The sequence below is a fragment of the Petromyzon marinus genome, chromosome 17, assembly GCF_048934315.1.
Source record: "Petromyzon marinus isolate PM22_M1 ecotype Great Lakes invasive population chromosome 17, UKy_Petmar_22M1.pri1.0, whole genome shotgun sequence".
In the NCBI taxonomy this organism is placed as follows: Eukaryota; Metazoa; Chordata; class Hyperoartia; order Petromyzontiformes; family Petromyzontidae; genus Petromyzon; species Petromyzon marinus.
This window is the reverse complement of record NC_133683.1, coordinates 12,786,864-12,810,101: the sequence shown is the minus strand read 5'-3', so window position 1 is coordinate 12,810,101 and position 23,238 is coordinate 12,786,864. Positions and strand designations below refer to the sequence as shown.

The window sequence follows — 23,238 nt, the reverse complement described above, 5'->3', positions numbered from 1 at the left end:
TTATAGTTAATCATGTCTCAGCAATGATTCCTACAGCACAGAATGTAAACAACATAGTCTAAGAGGCAAACTTCTTCTCTCAGTGGTGCCATGTGAACAGTACTGTACTCGGAAGATGACAGTACTCAGAAAGCATGCTTCACAAATATCGCTTCAACCAATCATCCAAATGGCCCCAACAACCACTTAGCCCCAAACAAATGATTTGATTTATTTGGCCGCTCTGCATTGTACAACTGCATCATTACACATTGATGAATCTATGCATCGTTACACGGCTACTAGCCATCCAATACGGCACGTCTAATCTACGTCGGTTCTCTGGTCCATGCATTTCTCTGTCAGTCCCCGGCATAATTACAAACCCTGTGCCTCTTCGCGCTTCTTTGCACATTGTAATCATGCTGTAAAATTAGTACGAATCAACAATAATTGCTGGCCTCAAGAGATTGCGGCAGGTGTGACCCAAGATAAATCCTAAGCACCTGGATGAAGCAATGCGCCAAACAAAAGAATGTACATTTGCACTGGAGGTAGATTAAGCATGCAGAGACATGCCACCCACTGCAAGAATACCTCAAAGCAGTCAACCAGCAGTGTCTGCCGTCGCGACTACAAAGCCCTTTCATACAGTGAGCATCTCAAAAGGCTTTCTCCATGTGCGTGTGTGTGTCTGTACATACTACGGTGCCACTCAAAATGCATTTTTGGAAAGTGACGTCTCAGTTTTACCCTTCTCTCAACCTCTTAGTTTTGGTATAAAAATCAACAGCTTAGAATGCCATTCTAGTCTGATCATTTTGTTTACGTTAGTCAGGATCACCTCTCATTCTCTGCATCTATGCCTCTATATTATGAAGCTATATGCTGTGACTGTAATACATGCTTTCAATGCTGTTGAGCAACCGGTAAATATTGAGAGATTCTCCCAAGACTCGCAGTGCTTCGGTTTAAAAAGCAAACAAAAAAACACCAGGAGGGGGTGAGACCTTGACAACGCCACACATTTTGTGGGCCTTCTCCCTCCGATTTGCACGGTCGCCTACGCACGGTGCGAAAGAAGTTCAGCATACATACATGCATGCACATCTAAGTTGCGGTAAGATATTTTATAAGCAATATTTCACCGCGACAACCAAACGAATACATAAAAGTAACAACCACTAATGTTGAATTACGGATGTCAAAATGTATGCCTTTCGTATAAACCTATTTTTTCTCTATATATTTGAACAAGACAAGCATGAAAATAGTTGGAATTCAGAAAGCTCCTTATGTTTGCAGGCGAACGGTTAATGAGCGTATTAGTTAGTGCCTATTGGTTTTCTATAAATAAATACTGCACGCAAGGATGTTCAAACAGCTCAACACATTTTATGGGCAACTTATCATCAACTTGATTACAAGAAGCCTGTTAGCTACTCTCATTTGAAGATTCCCTACCCAAGGTGACTCCATACAACCAAATATAACCTTATTATCTCCCATTCCTCCCTAACCAGTTTTACTTTTCCGTTGGTTTCCTGTCCAAAGGGACTGCAGGGATAAGGACTACAGCTAGCGTACTTGAGATATTACCAATCCAGTCAAGTTGTTCTTCCTAAATTATTGCCAAGTGACGCCTGCAGTGACCTACTTTGCACAGTCGAGCACCGATAACGGTCTACCGTCACACAATTCACTCAAAAATCGTTTTACTTGTGGGAATTTAATCACTCAACATCATCCAGTCGGTGGAAAATTGTATGAGTTTTTGGTGATCCTCTATACAGTACATAGGCTGAGACTATCAAATTGTTACCCTTGAGAATAATAAAACTATGGGTGGGACAATTCACCCAGCCTGCAGATAGATGAATTGGTCGTGATTCAGAGGTTTTTTTTTTAATTGATGCAGGGGTGCCGTGACCCCGTTGCATAAAAGGACATCTGAATTTAAAAACATAGCTTCTTACCTTGCACGTCGAGGCATCTTGATCTTAAGAATTAATTTATGAATCCATCCCAATGGTTTCATCACAGGTGGCTGCCAGGAATCATACGCGAGGTCTCGGTAACAACAGCCCAACCAGTTTGAGCCAAATTATTATTAGTCAAAAAGATGATTTCTGCATTGGCTTAGACCTGGCTTAATTGAAAATATAAATATTGAAATTACTGTACAGTATTATCAGGCTTCAGCCATTAACAAACCACAGTGAACACTTCCAAAATGTTTAATGTGTTTAAAATACGCATTAATTGCACGAATAAAATATTGTCCTCTTAGCTCACTTCTAGCAATTTAAATGTGTACATCATTTCATACAAGAGTCGTTCCGCTCTCCTCATGCTTCAAGACTTTATGCAAATTGGCTTATGCCATGTGCAACATCAATTTCAGCCAATTAAGCGCCATTCTATTCTTAACACACTCTTGCCAAGCGGCATGCTAATTGAATGCCATACCCATCTATTACCATAATTTATCATCATTATCCCATGTTAGCCTTTGGGCCACCTTAGGAAATAAGTGACATACACTCTTACATCACTTATTTCAAAATAGATTTTCGCAAGCAGGTTTTTATTTGCATAATTTATTTTGCTTCATTTCCCAAATGTCGCGATCATATCATCCTGTTATGCATGCTTTGGATTGGCCTGATTTATTTTTGTCTCTGCTTTCACGACTTTATAATCCTCAAGAAATTATTTTAATATTTAGAGTGAAAAAATGAATGGGGGCACCGTGTTATCTTTGGGAAATATTGCAGCTTTAGTCATTTTACACATGCCTCTGCAAATGACTAAAAACCAAAAACGACAAAACATCATATTTTGAAAATGTTTGCTTTCTAGCAATTATATTTTTCAAAGCAGTTCCTATGACACAGTACTCCAAAAGGTGTCCACCAGTGCCCCAAATACAGCTTAAATGTAATCCACTCAATTCGTTTATAGCAATTAATGCGGTGCGAAGGAAAGCATACGTCTGAAGAGTGACAACGTTTTATATCAAAGAGTTACAAGTAAGATGAAGAAGTGGGATTATTAAGGCCCTCTAGAAATCTTAGTTTTAGAGTTCAAAAGTTCATTGGATATAGTTGCCCGGATTACAGCACCATTCTCAAAACACTATCAATTGAAGATGATTCAAATGTATGCCCCAACAGCATGCCATAATGATCAAGCATACCAGATTTACAAAGAAAGTATTCAACAACTAAATGATAACATGCATCATGACACTTGAGCAAAATAGTATATCAAAGCTGCAGATACAAGATGATAATTGGTAAGTTTGGCAGTGGAAGAAAAAGAACGGAAAAGAAAATACTTCACTTATATTCCAAAAGTCCACACTGGTTACCAAACATGCATTTAAAATGTAATGCACTCAATGAGCTTCATGCAATTAAGAAGTTCATATTGGATTTAATGTGAAATAAAGTAAAAGGGTTACTGAGACTATCACAGTTGGGGCACTATTTCAATACAGAATTAAAAGCCAGACTGGCTGAAATAAAGACAATTTTAGATTTGAAGCTTTCGTGACTACCAAATAAAACCAAAGAGCACCAAACAATTTTGTGAACAATTCAATATTTATATTTTTTTAAAAAGCTGTATTTCAGAAAAATGCATTCGGTTAAATGATTGAGTTGTTTAAATGGAACAGCTGATAAGGCTCTAACAATGGCAAAAGGGACAATGTCTCTATGCCTAGGGGAAGACTACAGACACAAAGAGAAGGATAACGTATCAGCACGGGGCTTTGTGAAAAGTGGTAATTGGCTCGAGGAAAGAATGCTTAGGAATTCATACCACACAAATCACCTGCTTTTCAGTTTCCTTCAGAGATGTTTCCAAACGCCCACATTTCCAAAGGATCATTTCGGGCCAAATCAGTGACTATATACCCAGATGCATCTGTCTTATGTACTGTGTGTATATGTATAAGGAGTGGAATGATGCACCACCGTATTGTGTGCAAGTATCGATATTTTTCAATTCGCGTGTTATATGTAATGGGTTCACGTGACCCTGACAGCCACCCAGGGACTGATACATTCGCCACAATGTAAAAAGTATATTTATTAATCGAAGTGACCCTGAATTGTGAAAAAAGCTCTGATACAAAAGCTGAGCTTTTATTACCATTTGATGATGCTAGATGAAATCTCCAGCAAAACGTCGTGCAACATTGCCAACATTTTGCTCGATTTAAAGCATTCCGGTTTGCTGAAAAACAACAAATCAACTGGCGTATTGTCCCACGTGACATCTTAATTTGATTGGCTCCTTCAGTGGTGGAAGGTTATAGATTTAAAAAATGTACATACCTCTATGATCTAACTCAAAATAAACGAATTGTGACAATTTATTGAACCACAAGGGGTGAAATTAATGAAGAATAGGTGATGAAAATGTTTCTTTTAAGCTAGAAGTGACTTACGTGGTGGTCAAACAAAACCCAGTGTTGTACTGTATTTCTCTATGCCCCCTACATCTACGTTCCTCAGCTTCACCAAACCACACTGACCAGCGCGGTGAATTATGGTCATATAGCCTCTCACAACCTGCGGTGTGTGTAGGGGGCCCTCATCCAGTAGCAGACTGACATGCATGTGTACACAACATTCAGAGAAATGTAGACACAGCAAATAACAGAATATTGTACTCTATATGTACAACTGCTCATTTGGTTTGAGAAAAATGTTCTTCCACATAGGCATGAATTCATATTTCCTGTCCTTTACCGGATGCACTCACTCGTATTAGTATGCAAATTGTGGCTGCGAGCAAGGGTTATCTTTGCCTCTGATGCAGTTACAAGTGATTGATGTCCAGCAATTCATTGGCACTGTCGTCTTTTGCACAATCCACATTGACTGCTCCCTGACTCATGTGGGCATCCCATTTATTGCGGCGCAGCAGCATCACCAACGCCCAAAAAACCCATCATGATGTTTTAACAAGGCCGGCGAAGCCAAGCAAGTGAGTCTACTGCTATCTTCAAAATGGCAATGTGCAAAACATAAATGTTCCAAAGGCTTCCAATTCTTGTCATGGTCTTTGTGTGTTTCGAAAAGATTTAAAGATGTAAAAAAAAAATGGAATTTAAAGGGCACCTTGCAGACACCACAGAACAACACCCATGGCCTGGGTCACAGCCAATCATGAACGAGCACAACGGGTCACAGACATGTCACGCCTAGAAAGCCCCTGTTATGCATCTAGTTAACCTGAGGCTTATGGTGTATGTGATTCATCTAGTTCATTTTAGCAGCAACCCTCACACTGCACCCATCTGTAACTACCTAGGCACGTGCATATTCATCTATTCATCCATTAAAATAAATGTATTAATTACATGACACATCAATTCTTATGCTCGCGACATGTCCATCAAAATCTGTATATGTAAGAAATTATTGCTTACCATTAGTTATTATCTAGCGTGGAAGAATAGGCCAAATACTCTATGGAAGGGCTTTTTAGATCTTCTTTTATTGGAGACCCTTCTGCCAACAGTGACGTGAGCAAGAAATTCCTGGCCGGCACCTTCACCATTTAAATTATGTACCAATGTCACACATTTAGGCTAATGGAGCGAACAGGCAGAACAAATTCGACAAAACAAATGAAGCGATAATACAACCGAGATTGTATTAGGGTGCATTAATGAGGCAAACAGAATATATTCTCAGATAGAATTACAACGCAAAATCATGGAAAAATTCATGGAATTTGCAGAGGCCATGGGCGTATATTTTAAACACAATTCATACAAATCGCATTAAAAATTATACATGAAAATTACTATTCGAAATGCATTTCGCACCACGGCTTAATCGTCGGCCACCGTTGTTACGGAGAAAAGGTTTGACACTTCAACGACATCGCTCACGAGCCACCCAAAGATTAATGGAACCTACCTGCCCATTCTTTAGGCTTCGCTGCACATACACCTGGAGTCTTCTAAAGGAGGGTCTCTTGCCTCACTTGAGACCAAACCCCTGGTGACTGCTTGTTTTCCATTTGTGTCAAGCCGCAAGGAAGATATCGCATTCAAAAAAAGTGAAGAGGGCATGTCATGTGGCTTTACAAAGCCGCTACAAATGAAGATGTGCAGCAATTTTCCCGGAAATGCCTTCTCAAGGGACGTATAGATGCGTATATATATTTTTATTCTTTTTGGATATGACTGCATGAATAGAAAAGCATACATCTATGTCCAGATTAGTTAGCCAGAAGATCGGTACAGTCGATGCATGATGGATTGATTACTTAAATTCCTCCTTTGAAAGTTCGCTGTGGTTCAAAAGGTCAAGAGAGTCATCATCGTAAATGCAGCTGCTGCCACCACACCTGACTGTCACAAGCGTGGCAATAGAAAGTACAGTGGGGGATAATACGAGGGAAGGAAGTGATCAAATAAGTTGGGGTGAGCTGATGGAGGAGCCACGTGAGGGAGTCGATACATCGGAGAGAGGGAAGGGGTGGATTAATGTGGCATGCCCCATATTAATCCACATTGAGATCTCATTCAAAATTCTAAAGCAAAAAGGTCCAGACAGCCAGCACCAACAAAGTCAATTGCACTAGAGCCAACATGATTAAGGCTCATGGAAAACTGATCTCAGAAGCTAAGCAGGTTTTATCCTGAAGAGAACTTCGATGGGTGAACACGGTGCGTAACAGGTGTTATAGGCTGCGGACTTACGTGGTGGGCAGTCTTAGTTTATCAGTAGAAGGTAGTGCAACTAAATCCACTGTTGTCCTATAATTCGATGCCAACCCACACTGTTGACCAGAATGGAGAAGTACAAGTTAATAATCCCCACGGCACGCACGGTGCGAGGAGACCTTTAATCCAGCAGTAGATTGACAAACTGCTATCCGAGGGAAACTAAACCACTGAGGTATAGAAGCTTTGAGTGATTGAGCGTCATCAAAAGTAAATGCTTAATTTAAAAAAAACAGCCTTTTGTGTATTAAGGTACTTAATTTCTGACCATTTCAAAAAGGATGCCATTGTTCCCTTACAGTGTGTGTTCAGCCTAGTATGTGCGTCTGAGCTTAACGATGTCATTTTCAGTTGTAATTTAATTTCTTAACAGATTTAGGTGGTTAATAAATGACCGTCACACTCGTTGCAATTGCCATTTTTTTGCTTAGACAATTAATAAACTTTACGTAGCATTTCAACACAAGTGCAAAATGCAAAGTTATTTTTCTTAAATATTAACAAGGAACTTATTTATAGAGAGCTGTGTGAGACTAAGCAGCTATAGAGCAGTGGCTGGCCTTAACCGGTAACTGTGATGTTACTAACAACAGAGTGTACAAGTAAACAATAATGAAGGAAGCAAGTGGTCAGAATACATGGGGCAGTTTCATTTGTGCTAAGTTTCATGCAATTATCATCATCCACAAGAGGTTTTTTTGGGGGTTAGATTGCATAAATATATAAATTTGTCGTTAAAACCCGCCACCACCCGACACAGCCAACTAGTAAGGGTTGTCACGTAAAACAGAACGTGCCACTTCGTCACTAGTACAGCACACCGGTGTGTTGCAGAGCCAAGCCACAACATTTACAATTGTGACAACCAAACGTGACAACCCTTACTAGTTCTAACCCCAAAAAAAACTTGTGGATATTGGTCGCAAAAGCCTACGACTTCAGTTATCATCCTTGTTATTTTACATCTTAAAGTACCCACTAAAGTACCATACCTGTCAACCCCTTATCAGTGCCTACCTTATTACAGACCAAATCAGATCTTATTGGTGACGCCGTGCCCTAAGAGCACATTCACCCTACAAAGTCCCATCACAAGGGAGAAACACAAAGACCAAAAAAATGTTGCCCGTATTAACACGGCTGTACGCCATATGGGCCTGAAAACTCAATTTCCCTGTACAATAATACGGCTAAACTGTATGGGTTGACAGGTATTAAGTACTGCAAATAATTTTTTTTTACCTCCAATTATCACGGTTGGCTATGTAAGGTGTGAAAGAAGTTCCACATACATACATTCAAAGCAATCAAATGGATAACAGGCTACACAATCAGTCACAAGGAAAAGGTATAATGCAATGCTAACAACTCAACATAAATGGTAGTATGATTCCCCATCTATAAAGATGGGAAAAACACAGTTTTTGTCTCTTAAACTTCCTGTGATTATGGAAACACTTTATCACTATACTAGCAGCCTGCTCATTAGCTAAAGGTAGTGTACCTACCGCTCTACATTACCGCTGGCCAGGCAGTGGTAATGAAGGAACTTGCTCAAGGTTTCGACTGTCTTGGGACGGAAGCAAAAAGCTGCTGTTTCGGAACCACGAATCTAAAGCAGGAAGCATTGATGCACTGGGGGCCCGATGCTGCGAAAAGGTAAACTATATGTACAGGGTGGTCCAGATGTCTTGTGATCCCTCAATTAACTCTGAAGTTAATATTTCTTAAAGGGTTTATTAAAAAATAGAAATGAATATGCAAAAGAAAAAAACACATGTTAATTGGGGGTCGAAAGACATCTGGTCCACCCTGTAGAATATGTGTTCAGCGATTCTGCAGCAGAAGGGAGGTGCAAACAGGTTTTGCGAGATTGCGCTACCCTTTCTCAGCCACCACGTAATCATGACACTGCCGGGAATGCTGTCCGTCAGGTACACCCACCTGCACAGCAAAGCCCAGTCAAAAGGTTTGCTTTGGATACCAATTCCAGGTCAATTGCAGAATAGCTTGGAGGTGAATCATCTGAGTGCAATCCCTCTCAAAATCCATTCATTGATCTGTCAAACAAGCACTGTTCAAGGATAAATGTGATTACATATAAAACCTTGGTATATTTAATTGGTATATTTATTGAAGGGCTAAATAATTTCTCAGGATGTGTAAGTGCCAAGTTAATTGTCATTGGCAGTACTGATCTAGGGGTGTAAATTAAATATTCCTATGGCAAGAGAAGTGCGTCTCTGATACTTCACTTACAAGAAAATGGTACTCACTAAAAGCCACTCATTGTTGTTATTCCAGAGGGATGCTGGGCTGAGTCAACACTGGCTGTGATTAGAACCTAAAATCTTATGTTTGTAAAGTTATACGTTTATGCAAACCGATTTTTAAAAAAAGGTATGCTTATTAATATTCTAAAATCTGTAATGCAGCTCATATTCTTGGAAAATAACCTCAAATTAAACCAAGAATTATACAAAACCTAGCACTGACCATAGCAAATGTTGCTAATTTGAACACTGTTCAAATACATTTGTAATAAGGCATTCAATTCACTCCTTTACTTGCAAGTTCAATTAACATTCTGAAATAAACTCAACCAATATGTACATGCAGAGTAGAACGTGCTGGCAGAGTAGTCGGAACAATGGTGCACGTTTATTATTAAATTCCCCTGCAATATAAATGGGTAAATTATGTTAGTCAATCAGCAATCTGACTGTGGTGGGATCAAGTGTGGGTACCTCTTACAACAAGTCTGGCCAGCGTAAAATAGGCCAAGGCAACCCCAGTAGGGAGATCCCTCTCAAGCCCCGTTTACTGAAGGCCCTTTCCTCCACCAGTGGCGTGAGCCAGTGGTTCTCAACATTTTTTGGCGACTGTGTACCTCGTTGATTCTTGATTCAACCGAGTTACCCCAACTTGCCTCACCCAACACGGTTCTAAGAAATAAATGTATGAATGAGCATAGTATTTTTTACCAATTGTACATTTTGTGAGGTATCCTAACTAACTAGTAACTGCAAATGAATACAAAATATATATTCACCGGACGCTCTGCATCCGCATGAATGACGTAATTTTTTCGCGCTCGCTGGTTACCCTCGGAAACGACTTCCGATCAATGCGTTTAGAAAGTTATTTTATATTATTCTAGCTTACCATATGGATTACCATTGTATTGTAGTTTTATATTGGAAGATTCATACGTGATAAGTCACCAATGACTCATGTATAATATAATTTCACACATTTTTAATTCACTTCATGTACCCCCCATGAGACATTGCCACGTACCTCCAGGGGTCCGCGTACCCCAGTTGAGAATCACTGGCGTAAGCAATCAATTGGCAGGAATTGCCCCTTCACCTTTCATGCAGCCAGCTAATAAAAATTGGAATTTCTTCTCAATTTAAAAACCCATGTATGTCACGGCAACTTTCCATCATATCGCAATTCAGTTCTGCACCTCTATCACGAAATTACCCCGACACCGATGCCAATGGGGCACAACCAAACGTGCTCCGCGAACAATCTGTAGGACCTTGGGGGGCTCTGCAACTATTAAACAACCCACGCTACCACGGGGAGAGTGGCCATGCAAACTCCAAATATACAGGTCGGGATCGAACCCACGACCTTCTGTCTACCAGGCAAAGTAGTTAGCATCTCGCCACCGTGGCACCCTATGAAGAGGGTTACATCGGGGCCATCCAACCTGCAAAGCTGTCGCTGGGCTGGAGGGCGAGCGCTGGCTCCGTGTGACCGTGGTCGGGCCTCGCGAGGGAATGGTCCCCTTCCTCGTGGGCTAACCCCTGTCCCTCGTTCTGACTCCACCAGGATGGCTGGCCGTAGAGCGGGGTCTTGTGCAGAGGGGGGGTGTTCGGTGGGTCTGCTGGGAGGCACGGCGCGGGCGCATTAAATCGGTGTCACCCAGAAGTTCGACGACGTTCACGGCCGCTGCGTCCGGCGGAAAAAGGCATTCCGGCGCCCGTGGAACATGAAAGCTCAGTGAAACTCCATTAACAAGACACGAAAATTAAATATTTGTCAAGACTTGAAATTCTATTGAAAATTGCGCAAGGCCTTCTCCCTTTTCAATATAAAGGTCATTACAACCAATGGTGCCACCTCCCCTCATCATCTCTTCCTTCCTTATGCCATATTTCATATGTTGCATCCAAGTCTCCTACATGTGCTCTTGCAATATATCTCCATATATATAAAAGGCAAAGTTGTGAATGTGTGTGTGTGTTCAAAATGTTTAGCGTACTTCCCGACATGCAACAAACTTGAAATTTGCCATGTGGATACTTTCCAGACTGTACACCATGCAACAATTATAAAAACACTTTTTTTTAGGGGGGGGAGCTCAATAATGCATTTATTTTTTGCACGGCAAGTGAGCTGTGACGTCAAATCTGTCACGTGACCCGCGCATGTGGAAGCGTAACGCATTGTAGTGTAGTGGTTAGCGCGCTGCGCTACGAACTCGGCGACCCCAGTTCGATTCCCGCTCACGGCCACCACCGGTGACGATAATTTTAAGCGGTCCTGGCCCTCCCCTAGGTCGACTCAGCCTCAAACGAGTAACTGGTGTGGTGTGTCAACATCGCCACTGGGGAGACAAAGGCGGCCGCCCGTGGTGAATCAAAGTCCTGGGCGAAGCCGGGTAGTACAGCTAGTGAGTTTATAAAGGAGCCAAAAACTAATCATTTTTTTACACAAAATACATTTCATATTATACTCATCATCATAATCTTCTGTAATTAACAATCCACTGCTAGATGAAAACTTCCCTATCTCTTAACAATTTCCGTCTCTTACAAATTGTGCGATGCAACAATCCATCTTGCACTTGTACATGAGCTAATCTCATAGCTCCATCTCCAATGTGGTATTATACTCTGTGTAATTCATTTTAAAATAAGTGTGAAAATAATTTGTGATTACAATGATTTATGAATGCTGGCCAGGGCAACACTGTTACATAGTCTACATCATGGGACCTCCTTTGCCAGTACCAAAATATGAGAAAAGGTTTTTCCCCTGTTTTAATAACTTAACACCTGTTTTGTTGCCAGATAAAAGGGGATACACCTATTTTCACTGTTACATAGTCTTAGCTTGACCTCCTCTGTGTGTATATGTGTCTGATGTAAGAAGATGACAGCTGGGAAAAATGTGCACAACCAGCAGAACTGCAGTGGTGTGGTCGATTCAAATTTTAATTAAGAGCACTGTGCTATTTTTTTGGGCACAAAACATTCCCAGATTTACGTATTAAAAAAAAAAGTATCGTAATGTTAGAGTAAGCAGTAAAAATACTGAGCGCCCAATCACACCTGTCAGTGCTTTGAAGTATGTTCACATCAATCAAAGGCACAGCTTCTTCTCAGTCCTGACACCCTGGTGTTTAGGACCAAATGTGTCTTAGGAATTAATGGTAGGCGTTAAAACATCACGAGGACTTTTCACTGCACTGTAAAACAAGCCGGCACGCAACGCACCCGTGCCCATCACCGAAACACGCATCAGAGACCCTACAATCAGCTTTCAAATGGGTTTACAAGTCCAGGTCCAATGTGTGCGACATTACAGCCGGGCTAGACTGCCTCGAAACTCGCAAAGTTATGTACGCAGTTGCCAAAACACTCCTCAAAGACTTTGGTCAAACAAAATGACCTTTACAATCCTGGTCAACTTACAGCTGAAATGGGCAAACAGAACTTTGTGGTTGTAGAAGACGAAGACCCTCCCCTCCCCACCGTATAACCTTAACAGACTCTAGGGGCAAGTGCTGTTAGCGAGCACCACATGAAGGCCGGCATGCCAGCATGGCACACGAGGGGGTGGGTGGGCCAACACCATGTCCGGCCGTCTTTGTCTCCCTAGTGGCAATGTTTACACACTGCACCAGGTACTCATTTGAGGCCCAGTCGACCAGGGGAGGCCCAGGACCGGTTCAGTTAATCGTCACTGGTGTTGGCCGTGAGCGGGAATCGAACCCAGGTGGCCGGGTTCGTAGCGCAGCGCGCTAACCGCTACACTACTGCTCCCATACGGTTGTACACACACATCCTTTCAATACACTTTGGCCTTAATGCTCACGGATAACAGTTGCCAAGTGTTTAAGTATGCATGTATTATACGTGACAAAGGTACACAACAGGCATAACCAACAGGGGGGCATCCAAGGAGCGCTGCCTTTGCTGCATTATACATTCAAAGCAGAAAGTCTGTTAATTATTCACCTTTAATATTCATTAAAATGGAGGTATTTTCAAATTAACTCAGTTGGTATGTCTGACCATGTGTGACATTATTTGCAGCAGCGTAGTACTCGATGCTTGCTGTGAGATGCATTACCGGCTTACAACTCACAAACAAAACAAAAAAGTCATGTTTAAAAAAGGTTCAATCGCCATATTAAAATACCAACTTCCATGCACAAACACATTCCTTCGGAAGTGGGCAGGTAGGAACTTGGTTGGACAACGCATTCGTGCGATCCGTGTTGGAAATTAATCCCTGGTGGGCAGTGTGGAACCTGTTGTTCCTACCTGTAACATTGTTCACGTACGGATAGTTCAATAACATGATCAGTGGCTTTGCATTAGGGACCGGATTTTTGCGATCAGACAAAGATAACTGTGCAGCTCAGCCAATTGTATTCGTGAATTTAATCAAATGCCCATATACTTTGAGTGTGAAAAAATAAAGAATGGTACTTATACATATACTGTAGGTTCAGCAAGTCTGCTTTGAGTTTAAACAATACCGAAAGTGATTAAGGATAATGGTGCATGCTAGGGTTACGGTAAGGTATAATTTTTTCACAATCAATTGTGATTCACATGCAATCAGACGGCAGACAAAAATGTAAAGATGCCAAATCATTCGTGTGTATACACATAGCCAACGATTGGCAAACAGTGGAATGAATCCGATCCACTAGGACTAGTTTTTGGGCAACAAAGCAGCTCATTGTATCTTTAACATTACAGAGCATTCAAGCAAGCTCTTTCAGACATTACAAACACAAAGGGCTCTTCTTGTCTTGTATATACATACCGAGGCCGTGTGTCCCAGGCTGTCTGACATCGAGTTTGAAGGTTTGTTATTCAGAAAGAAATGCCTCAAATGTATGGACAAGTGCAGATATTATTTGCACTCCAGACATCACCAAGGTGTCACTCGCATGGGGGTCACCAGAGCTATACCTGAGTGCCTAACCATAGTTTGAAAGTATTTTTTTTTCTCATTAACCAAGCTTCAAAAACTCACGTTGGAAGAGCCAAGGATGCACAGCCAAGGTACGAATCGACAAGAACAGAGATGCATTCAATCTAAATTTGAAGCTTTCGTGACTGCAGGAATCCGTACTCTCTGGCTCTTTCGGTAGAGTCACGTAGGTAGAAAATAGTTATTTTATACCTACGTGACTTTACCGAAAGAACCAGTCACCTACGTGACTTTACCGAAAGAACCGGAGAGAACAGAGATGCAATGTTTTTTCGCACTGAAACACAATGAACATTGCTGTCCTGCCAAACACACCCACAATCCATCCCATTGCAGTGGGATGTTGCATAAGAGCAGGGCTTAATTCCCCTAGAGTCTGGCAACACAACACCTCAAAACACATGCAGCTGCACGACCCTCTTAGGTCCACGGTCAAAGAGGCGCTGCGCGTAAAAGAACCGAAGCTCGCTATCTGGCTACGTGGGCGAAAGCGTTTGCTCACACCGCACGATTGATAAATGCACCGTCCAGTTGACAACCACGGTGGACGCGGCGCGATTTCGGGAAAGCGCTGCGTGTTGAAATATGTACTGCGCATACAAACAGCGCACTGTACGTTCCATAAAAGTATAGTTGGAAACATAGTATTTGCGGAGATGAGCAGCATTCAATTGTTTCGCAATGCAACGTCATTTTCTTGCAATTAACCAGTCTAGACTCCCAGGCACTTTCCTTTCATGCGCCATCCACGACCCACCCTTTCTCCTGACTCTGCCGTACAATACTGCACTGCAGTCTTAACACGAAGCGTGCATCCGTTTCTCAGCAGTGAGCCTCTCAATTCAATTATTTAAATCGGCAAACAAACCCTGAATATTTTTCATATGCGACCATCTGCCGACCCCCCACACTGCCATGTCATGTCCCATCAGGGGAGCACGGCCATCGTTTATAAAGCTGCTGCTGGTCCATACGGATGAAACAGACTGCATGGTAATTGTGCTATATATACACACACACACTTACGTGGACAATGAAGGTACAGTAGAGAGTGTACTTGATCAACGCAATGTTTACGTTGGCTCAGTGCAACATTCAAATTGAATAAATGAACAGTTTAAATCTAATCAATGTGCTGCACATAGTGCCAAGCACGGAACTGGTTTGGTTGTTCAAGCATCCATTGTGCGCACACGATGAAAACACCATTGGCAAAAGCACACATGACTGCCACAAAAAATAAGTATTTTTGAAACACTGAACACACACATCCTACACAAACGCTAAACTGTGGAAGATGACCGTTCTGACTTCGGATAAATGTACTGCCAGATATTACACACACGTCCACCATCTATTCCTGACGAGCGCACTGTATATCTCATTGCAGGCTGTTACTATTACTGCCCGCCCGCACGTTCGTCACCCTCTTGACAGAGAAGTGACATCACACGCCACGCTCACCCCCCCTTACTTTGGTCACCACGGCCGCGGTCAAGAATAATAGTGGCGCCACAGGGGTACGGATTAGAGGAACAGTGGAACGGACCTGCAGACGCCTTATCGTCCGGCGGCGCGTGGGTCTTCACGACGGCCTGGTACTGGGTGTGAGGCTTGCATGGCTCAGAGACGACGGCTGACGTGTCTGCCAACCTCGTCTCAGCTGGCTGCGCTCCCAGCTGCAGCTGAATGGAGTACTTCTCGTGCTGAAACGTGCGTGCAGGATCACACGGGAATGACACATGCGGCACACCTTTCTGACAACGGATGAGATTTTACACCTCATCGCGATCAACATCGCCACCATCGTGTCAACGTGATTTTTGTACACGTATTGCGCCTTCAAATATCGTTTGGTGTTTCCGCTGACGAAAATGTCGCCTTGCGAATCAAGGCAATTAACCAGATTTAATAAATAAAATATCCACAAGCGTAAGTAGTTATCTCTTGTTGTTCTTGAAACATTATACCAACTTTTTTTTTACATCAGTGACCATGAGCTCGAGTTTGTGTATACTTTAACAGCACAACTGGAATACAGAGTGACTTCGGCAACAAATTAAATACAGTCCGTTTTCCAAAAGCTGTCGTAAAAACAGATGTTCTCTTATTACCCAATGTTACCATGCAGTGCATTTCTATTAAACAATGTCATACAAAAAGCAGGTGTGAGGTCTCACCTTCAAAGCTTCCTCTGGTACCTTGTGTTCAATCTTCTCAACAGTGTACAGATTAGGATGTGATCCTCTGTTAAGGGAACCGTCTTAAACTCATAAATGTGGCAGAATTGTTGTGTGGGGTTGGGCACAGCCTACAGCTAATATGTCAATACTTATGTACTGTACACCTATGACACACCCAAAATATCATGACGCGATATTGGAGCAAAGCATCTGCAAAATTCCACCTTATGTGGGAAGTGGCACAGCCCAGCATCTTCGGTTTCTAACAATGGAAACATCGGCATGCTCTACATTGTTTGAGAACCATACTCCCAATTTGTATGCCAATCGCGAGTGCATTCTTTAATTTGCATATTAATGTAGATGAGCGGCTGGTGTGGAAAGCGGGATTACCATTGCAATTTGAGGATTGGAGGTTAAAACAAGTGTTTTTTTTTCAAGACATGTGGACAATAGTGACCCATCTTAACCTTACCCTTACCATAGCAATGCCACAACACCATTTATGCACCCACTGAAAAGTGTTCCATCGAACAAGTTTTGACGAACACTTTTGGCAACCGTGGGATACGCTGGCCCAGTTTTGTGGTTGGACCACAAGCCTGCCATAAATTTAACCCAGCCAGGTGTATACAAGTCTTCTGGTATCTAAGCTGTTTCAGAAATTGTTGCATGTCATTCAGGATCGGTGGGCTAGTTTTATATGCTTCACACTGGATTGACAGCATCTCTCTTTTGAGACATTACAGAAGTATTAATAACGAGCCATTGGCAGGCTGTTTGAATGCAACTGGGCCATAAAGCCCACACAGCTTGCAGATAAAAAAAACATATTTCTGATATTCACTGCCATGAAAGTTTCCCCAGTTAGGGACACCCAATAAAATGGATTATTCTCATGTTCGTCCAGATTGCATGTACTATTTCAATGTCACCTTCATGGTAACTAAACAACACAGACGGGCAATTATTCCATAATGCCTCCCAATGCAAGCCTTCCAATCTGCCAGCAAAGCCAAATTCTTACTATAAATTCAAAAAGCCATGAACATCTGACATGCACTGCCGCGACAATGGAATGCTGGGAATTACTTACATGAAAGTCAACTAGCCCACCAACCACAATAGCTATTCACATTTCGGTATATTATACTGATGATTTGCATAGAACGGTTAAACTGAAACTAAACTACTTTCATTTGACTAGGTAAGGCCCACTGGGCTTTTCAGCTCTTTTTCAGATCAAAATCTGGCCACAAATGATAGCTGAATGAAGTGGTTATCATGTAGACATCTATAGCAGCCAAATACTCTAAGCGCATGTTTCTCAATGCGGAGGTAAAAGCCGGAGGGACCCGGAGAAAGATCCAAACGACGATGGGGAGAGGGTCACGCAAACTCCCAACATACAGGCGTTCGGGTCGGGATCGAACCCGCAACCTGCTGTATACCAGGCAAGGTAGTTAACATCTCGCAACGTGCTGCAAATAAAGACTATTTGACAAAGACGCAATTTTACAAAAAAGGATATCGTAGCCAAACCTGATGGTGTCGTTCAACTTTAGAATGAGGTAAGTGTGCTCCGGGATCCTGCTCTCGTTCACAAACGTCTGCAAGGGCAGCAAACCAAGTCAGTCCGTAAAGGGAGCCTCAACGTGAGTGGCATTCCACTGCGAACGAAACGGATCACAGTATACAGAGCACTGGAATAGGGTGGAAAGCCAAAACCTTGAAATGACATCTACGAGTAGCATGCAGGGTCATCTATGATTAATTACGACACCAAATATTTACCCAGCTGCAATGTGTCAAGTTTGATGGTTTGGCTGCCATTCTGCCATGCAGATAATGTTCAGGTAGAGCAACCCACTGGGCACTCGTACAAATTACTTCTTAGTACATAGTATCAGAAACCACTGTCGAAAAAGTCGAGAGGAATGTCATGCAAGCATGCATTAAAACATCCCAATCTAGTTTAATTGGTATGCATGAGCATATCAGAAATATTACACAACTTGGAGACGTATGAATACAAATTAATGACTCGTGTTCAATACAACACAGCAACAACACCAACCTAACAGTGACTGCACACATTTGGTACATGATGACCATTTAATAATAATCACCACCTTAAAAATAAGTGCAACAAAGAACTACGTACACATCTTGGAAAAATATGTATAACATGGCATTCCGCCTACAGCATTTCCTATAAGCTGGTCTCATTTAAAGGATGCCTTTGCATTCTCCAAGCCTACGTATCCCCACAGTGCTTCAAAACCTTTCATGTTGCGTGTTTGTGCCGTCTGGTGCATGACTATGACCTCTAGCACACACACACACGTACATATCACCACCACTTGGGAGAAAGAGCCAGCTGTGCATGTTGTGTTGTCCAGGCCACAACACTGCCCTATGAGCTATTGCGAGTATTAAGGGACTTTGTGCATTTGTGTGCATTCTCTAACAGCAGTGGCAAGTGATATCATAAATGGCCATGGGTCTCCCCTAAGTCGACTTGGCCTTAAACGAGTACCCTGGTGTGGTTTGTAACCATCAGCAATGGGGAGACAAAGGCAGCCGGGGGTGGTGCAGCTGACACCACCCCCTTATGCCAGCCTTAATAGGCACTTGCCAACAAAGCTTTCTCTTACAGTCTGTATGGCCTTAACTTTGTAGGGAGCAGCGGTTTGCAGTGGTAAGTGCACTGTCATATGAACCCATCAAGGTAAAGTTCAAATGGCAGCTATGACGAACATTCGTGACAAGTGACATTAGAACATGGCCTCCCATAGATCTTTCATGGGTACCTGGTGTGGTGTAGAAACAAACATCAGCATTAGGGTGACAAAGGTGGTTGGGTGTGGTGCTCACGACAACCAACCCCCCTTCACACACTGTGCTGACCTTAATAAGCGTTCGCTAACAACACTTGGGCAAATATTATACAATGCTCTATGGGGAAGTCTTCCATCTTTGATTTTGTTCAAGTGTTTGTGGGTATGGACCGACAGTGCAATTGATTATTGTTTTTTTACCCTTTTATCTGGCAACAAAACTGACACCTTTTTTACAAGGAGTCATGTTTACATTGACCACAATACCTGGGGTCGGAACGCAAACAAAAAACAAAAACTCTGATAATGTATGCACTGTCCTTGAAATTGATTGGTCCACACCCGAGACAGCTTTCTTTAGAGCCTCGTCTCAAGGACAGTGCATACATTATCAGTTGTTTTTTGTTTGCGTCCGACCGCAGGTATTGTGGTCAATGTAAACATGACTCCTTGTAAAAAAGGTGTCAGTTTTGTTGCCAGATAAAAGGGTAAAAAAACAATTATCATATTTTGTTACTGGCAAATGAGGTTTCCAATGGTGACAGTGCAATTGGTTCGCATACCACGTTATGAACCTAAATATTCGTGTCCGATTGCCAGTCACAGCGCGCATCATTGGTTGTGGGCATTATAACTTTCCCTGGGCCTCCCCTAGGTTAACCCAGCCGGTGTGATACTGGAACATCAGCAACTGGGTTTAATAGGTGGGCAGGTGTGGTGCTGACTGTCTCACCCTCGTGTGCTTTGTCTCGGACCTAATAGATGCTTCCTAACTGCACATTCCCCAACAATCTTTAAAGCTTTATGGGGGGTATTTGTCTGTGAATAAGAAAATGAGAGCTCTATAAATATCAGGCTTTTTCCCCTTCCACAAAGGGCTTTCCAAAAAGAGACTGGCTCTATGCACCGTGACTATGGAAAGCCGATTCCATACGAAACTTGACAAGTCCCTCAGGATAGCAGTCAGGGTAAGAGGCCTCAATGACTCAGCAAACAAACTCGCTTTGCATTTCTATGGTGGGGCTAATGGACAGCCTCAGCAGTAGAACAAAGGGAATGACACAGTTGGCAGACCACAAGTCAGTCAATTGACTTGATCACTGACTGTAATTATCAGGGATCACTCCTTTACCCCATTGAGGCTGCCCAGGTCCATGACTTTGTGTTCGTCAGTGGCGGGGTCGTAGTTGACCACGGCGTGCTGTCTGTCCACGCTTCGGGACTGCGAAAGAAACACAAAGGGAGAGAAAGTCAACAGCTGTCTATGGGGAACACTGCTTTTTAAAACACCTGTTTACAACTGTCACCCAACAACTGGCAACAACATTTTCTCTAAGATACGCAAACACTGCCAAACATATCATCAGCTCTCGTCTCGGAAATTGTGAGTTTGGAGGGGGGGTTTAAAGGTCGTTCGCAATTAACATCGTGAGGCACAAGTTTTTTTGTTCACGCATTTACTTATGAAACACTTCATTGACTTGCATTGATTCTTACACGCGTGATACCCTCAACGGATTTTGTGTATGAGAATCGATTACAGCAAAACCTTGGATTGCGAGTAACTTGGTCTGCGAGTGTTTTGCAAGACGAGCAAAAAATTTAAATTAATATTAATTTGATAAACGAGCGAGGTCTTGCAATACGAGTAGTACGTATGCGCTTTGTCTGCCGAGCGTCACGTGATCACAACTGATATACGAGTGCTTTGATATACGAGTGCTGTGGATTACAAACACGTTTCCGGAACGAATTATGCTCGCAACCCAAGGTTTTACTGTATTTAGAATTTGTAATCCTGTATGTGGTGCATGACCGATTTGAAGAAACCCTGGAGCCATTTCATATGATACATAAACCACAGGACTCAAAAAATATAATCGTGACTAAAGTTGTGAAAGGCCACGTATGTTGCATGTATGTTAAACTTATTTCGCACTGTACGTAGTCAATCTTACGATTACACTATTTTTAGCTATTATTATTTTACCAGGTGAGGCCCACTCAGCTATATATCTCTTTTTCAGAAGCAATGTGGCCACAAATGATAGCTCAACAAAAGTGGCTTATCATGTGAAAATTTATAACAACACGTTTCTAAATGTGGAGGAAAAAACCAGAGGACCTGGAGATAAATCCACATGACCACAAGGAGAACGTGCAAATTCGAAATACAGTAAAACCTTGGATTGCGAGTAAATTGGTCTGTGAGTGTTTTGCAAGACGAGCATAAATGTTAAATAAATATTAATTTGATAAACGAGCGAGGGTCTTGCAATACGAGTAGTACGTATATGCTTTGTCTGCCGAGCGTCACGTGATCACAACTGATATACGAGTGCTTTGGATTACAAACACGTTTCCGGAACGAATTATGCTCGCAATCCAAGGTTTTACTGTACTGTATAAAACAGGCATCAGGGTCGGGATCAAACCCAGGCAAGGTAGTTAACATCTCGCCACCGGGGCGCCAATAATTATAAATGTTACGAGCTTTTTGCCCGTCCAAGGACGGGTGTATATTGCAGTAAATTTTAAATATTCAATAGAAAAATTGTTCAGCTCATGATTATTTAAGGGGGGGGGGGGTTGCCCATTGTGGAGTGACGTCACCCGCTCATGGTTATTGTGGAGGGGTGCGGCATGTGGAGTGACGTCACCCGCTCATGGATATTGTGGAGGGGTGCGGCATGTGGAGTGACGTCACCCGCTCATGGTTATTGTGGAGGGGTGTGGCATGTGGAGTCCGCGACCTTCTTGTGCGCTAGTATAAATTTCCACGCGAGCTTGAATATTAATTGATACAACCACGCACAAAAAACTGGATTGGGTGTGGGTGGTCAATTTATCGGGGCAGATTTGTGATGGCCAGCTATATGACGTTATACTGTAGGATACAGAACAATTAGCAAATCACTGATACATTTGGCACGCAACAGGAAGTGCGGTTGTATCGCCAACAATTACCCTGCCCAAATGTACTGACATTTTTTCTTTCCCCACTCTACATGTAATCCAAGCCTCCTTTTGAGTCCATTTCGCTTGCTTATGGCCAACTTTGATCTTAAATCGGTAGGAATCGCACGGCGTGAAATTCCTCACCCATGTAATCCTGACAGCTTTCCGAGAGATGAAAACTCACGTATGCCAAACAACTCTGAAACCAAGAAACAACAACCCCCTCCTCCACATTATGTACTTAAACTGGCTGCTCCTGAATAACCACCTGAAGAAACACGTAATGACTGGTGCGCATTACTCATTAGCAAATGTTTTTTTAGAAGACTGGCAACAGAAACACTTCACAGTGAATTCTGTTCTCCCTCCTCAAGTGAACCCTGCTGTCCCCCTCCTTTGCGATTTAAACGCAAATTTAATGGTCGATGTTATTTAAATGCATCGGCACCCTCCCGGCGTGCGTTCGGCTTGGGTTCCTTACCCACTTTAGCAATCAACGCTTGCGTGGTACACGGCCAATCCCGGGAGCCGATCACAGCACGGGATTGTCAGCGTGCGGGCTTCCAACACAAGCGGCACGTTACACGGAGCTTATAATCCAAGCCGTGTTGGTATTGGCGTGGATGACTCGCGTTGCATCCGTCAATGTAGCGACCGCCTATTTTAGTGATGGGACACTTGCTTCTTCTCATCGATTTTTATTCACTCGTATTCTCAAACCTAAGAAAATACGGTCCAATGCAGCGCATGTTACGTTGTAGCCAATTAACACATTAAGGGGCATATGTCGGCTCTCCATTTAAAAAAAACATTGTGTTTTTATTCCATTGGCTTATGGGTCACCCAGACCAATGTTTTAATTCAGAAATATTGTTCAAGTAACAACACTTTTAATGGGTTACAATTGTCTGTCCCATCAGCAGTTAAGTCCCTCAAGATAAGTACATTTTTACTCGGATGGACACATTTTCATCCACTTGTGTCACCAGTAATCTTCTATGATGGCTGAAATAATGATTTAACAACAGTGTTTAACTTGGGCCTACCTGTTTATGCCTACAAGAAAACAACGTTATGAAAGTGATAAGTTCACGCACATGCACTTAAAATCATTAAATTACTATTGTGAGAATATTCCAAAACTAATAAAACAATACCAGGAGAGTAAAATGTAGCACCATGTCAATGAACATCTCAACACAGAGCTGATTGTTATTAATGGAAGCTACACGCGGCTCATCAGCTAAATAAAAGCACCATGCCTACGCACTGGAGT

General features: G+C 42.4%; 1 protein-coding gene across 6 annotated transcripts in view; it reads right to left on the bottom strand.

Annotated features, from left to right (window-relative positions):
- LOC116943324 (centrosomal protein of 170 kDa-like) overlaps positions 1-23,238 on the bottom strand; it is a 74,035-nt gene that overhangs the window by 33,143 nt on the left and 17,654 nt on the right. For 4 of the 6 annotated variants that reach the window (XM_032956109.2, XM_032956111.2, XM_076067634.1 and 1 more), the window contains exons 3-7: positions 20,137-20,226; positions 17,696-17,774; positions 16,162-16,220; positions 15,531-15,687; positions 10,455-10,631 (exon numbers count right to left, since the gene is read on the bottom strand). In XM_032956109.2, the coding sequence (XP_032812000.1) occupies positions 10,455-10,631; positions 15,531-15,687; positions 16,162-16,220; positions 17,696-17,774; positions 20,137-20,226 (562 nt within the window). The remainder of the gene's footprint in view (positions 1-10,454; positions 10,632-15,530; positions 15,688-16,161; positions 16,221-17,695; positions 17,775-20,136; positions 20,227-23,238) is intronic. The other 2 variants (XM_032956110.2, XM_032956113.2) reach the window with 2 other exon arrangements.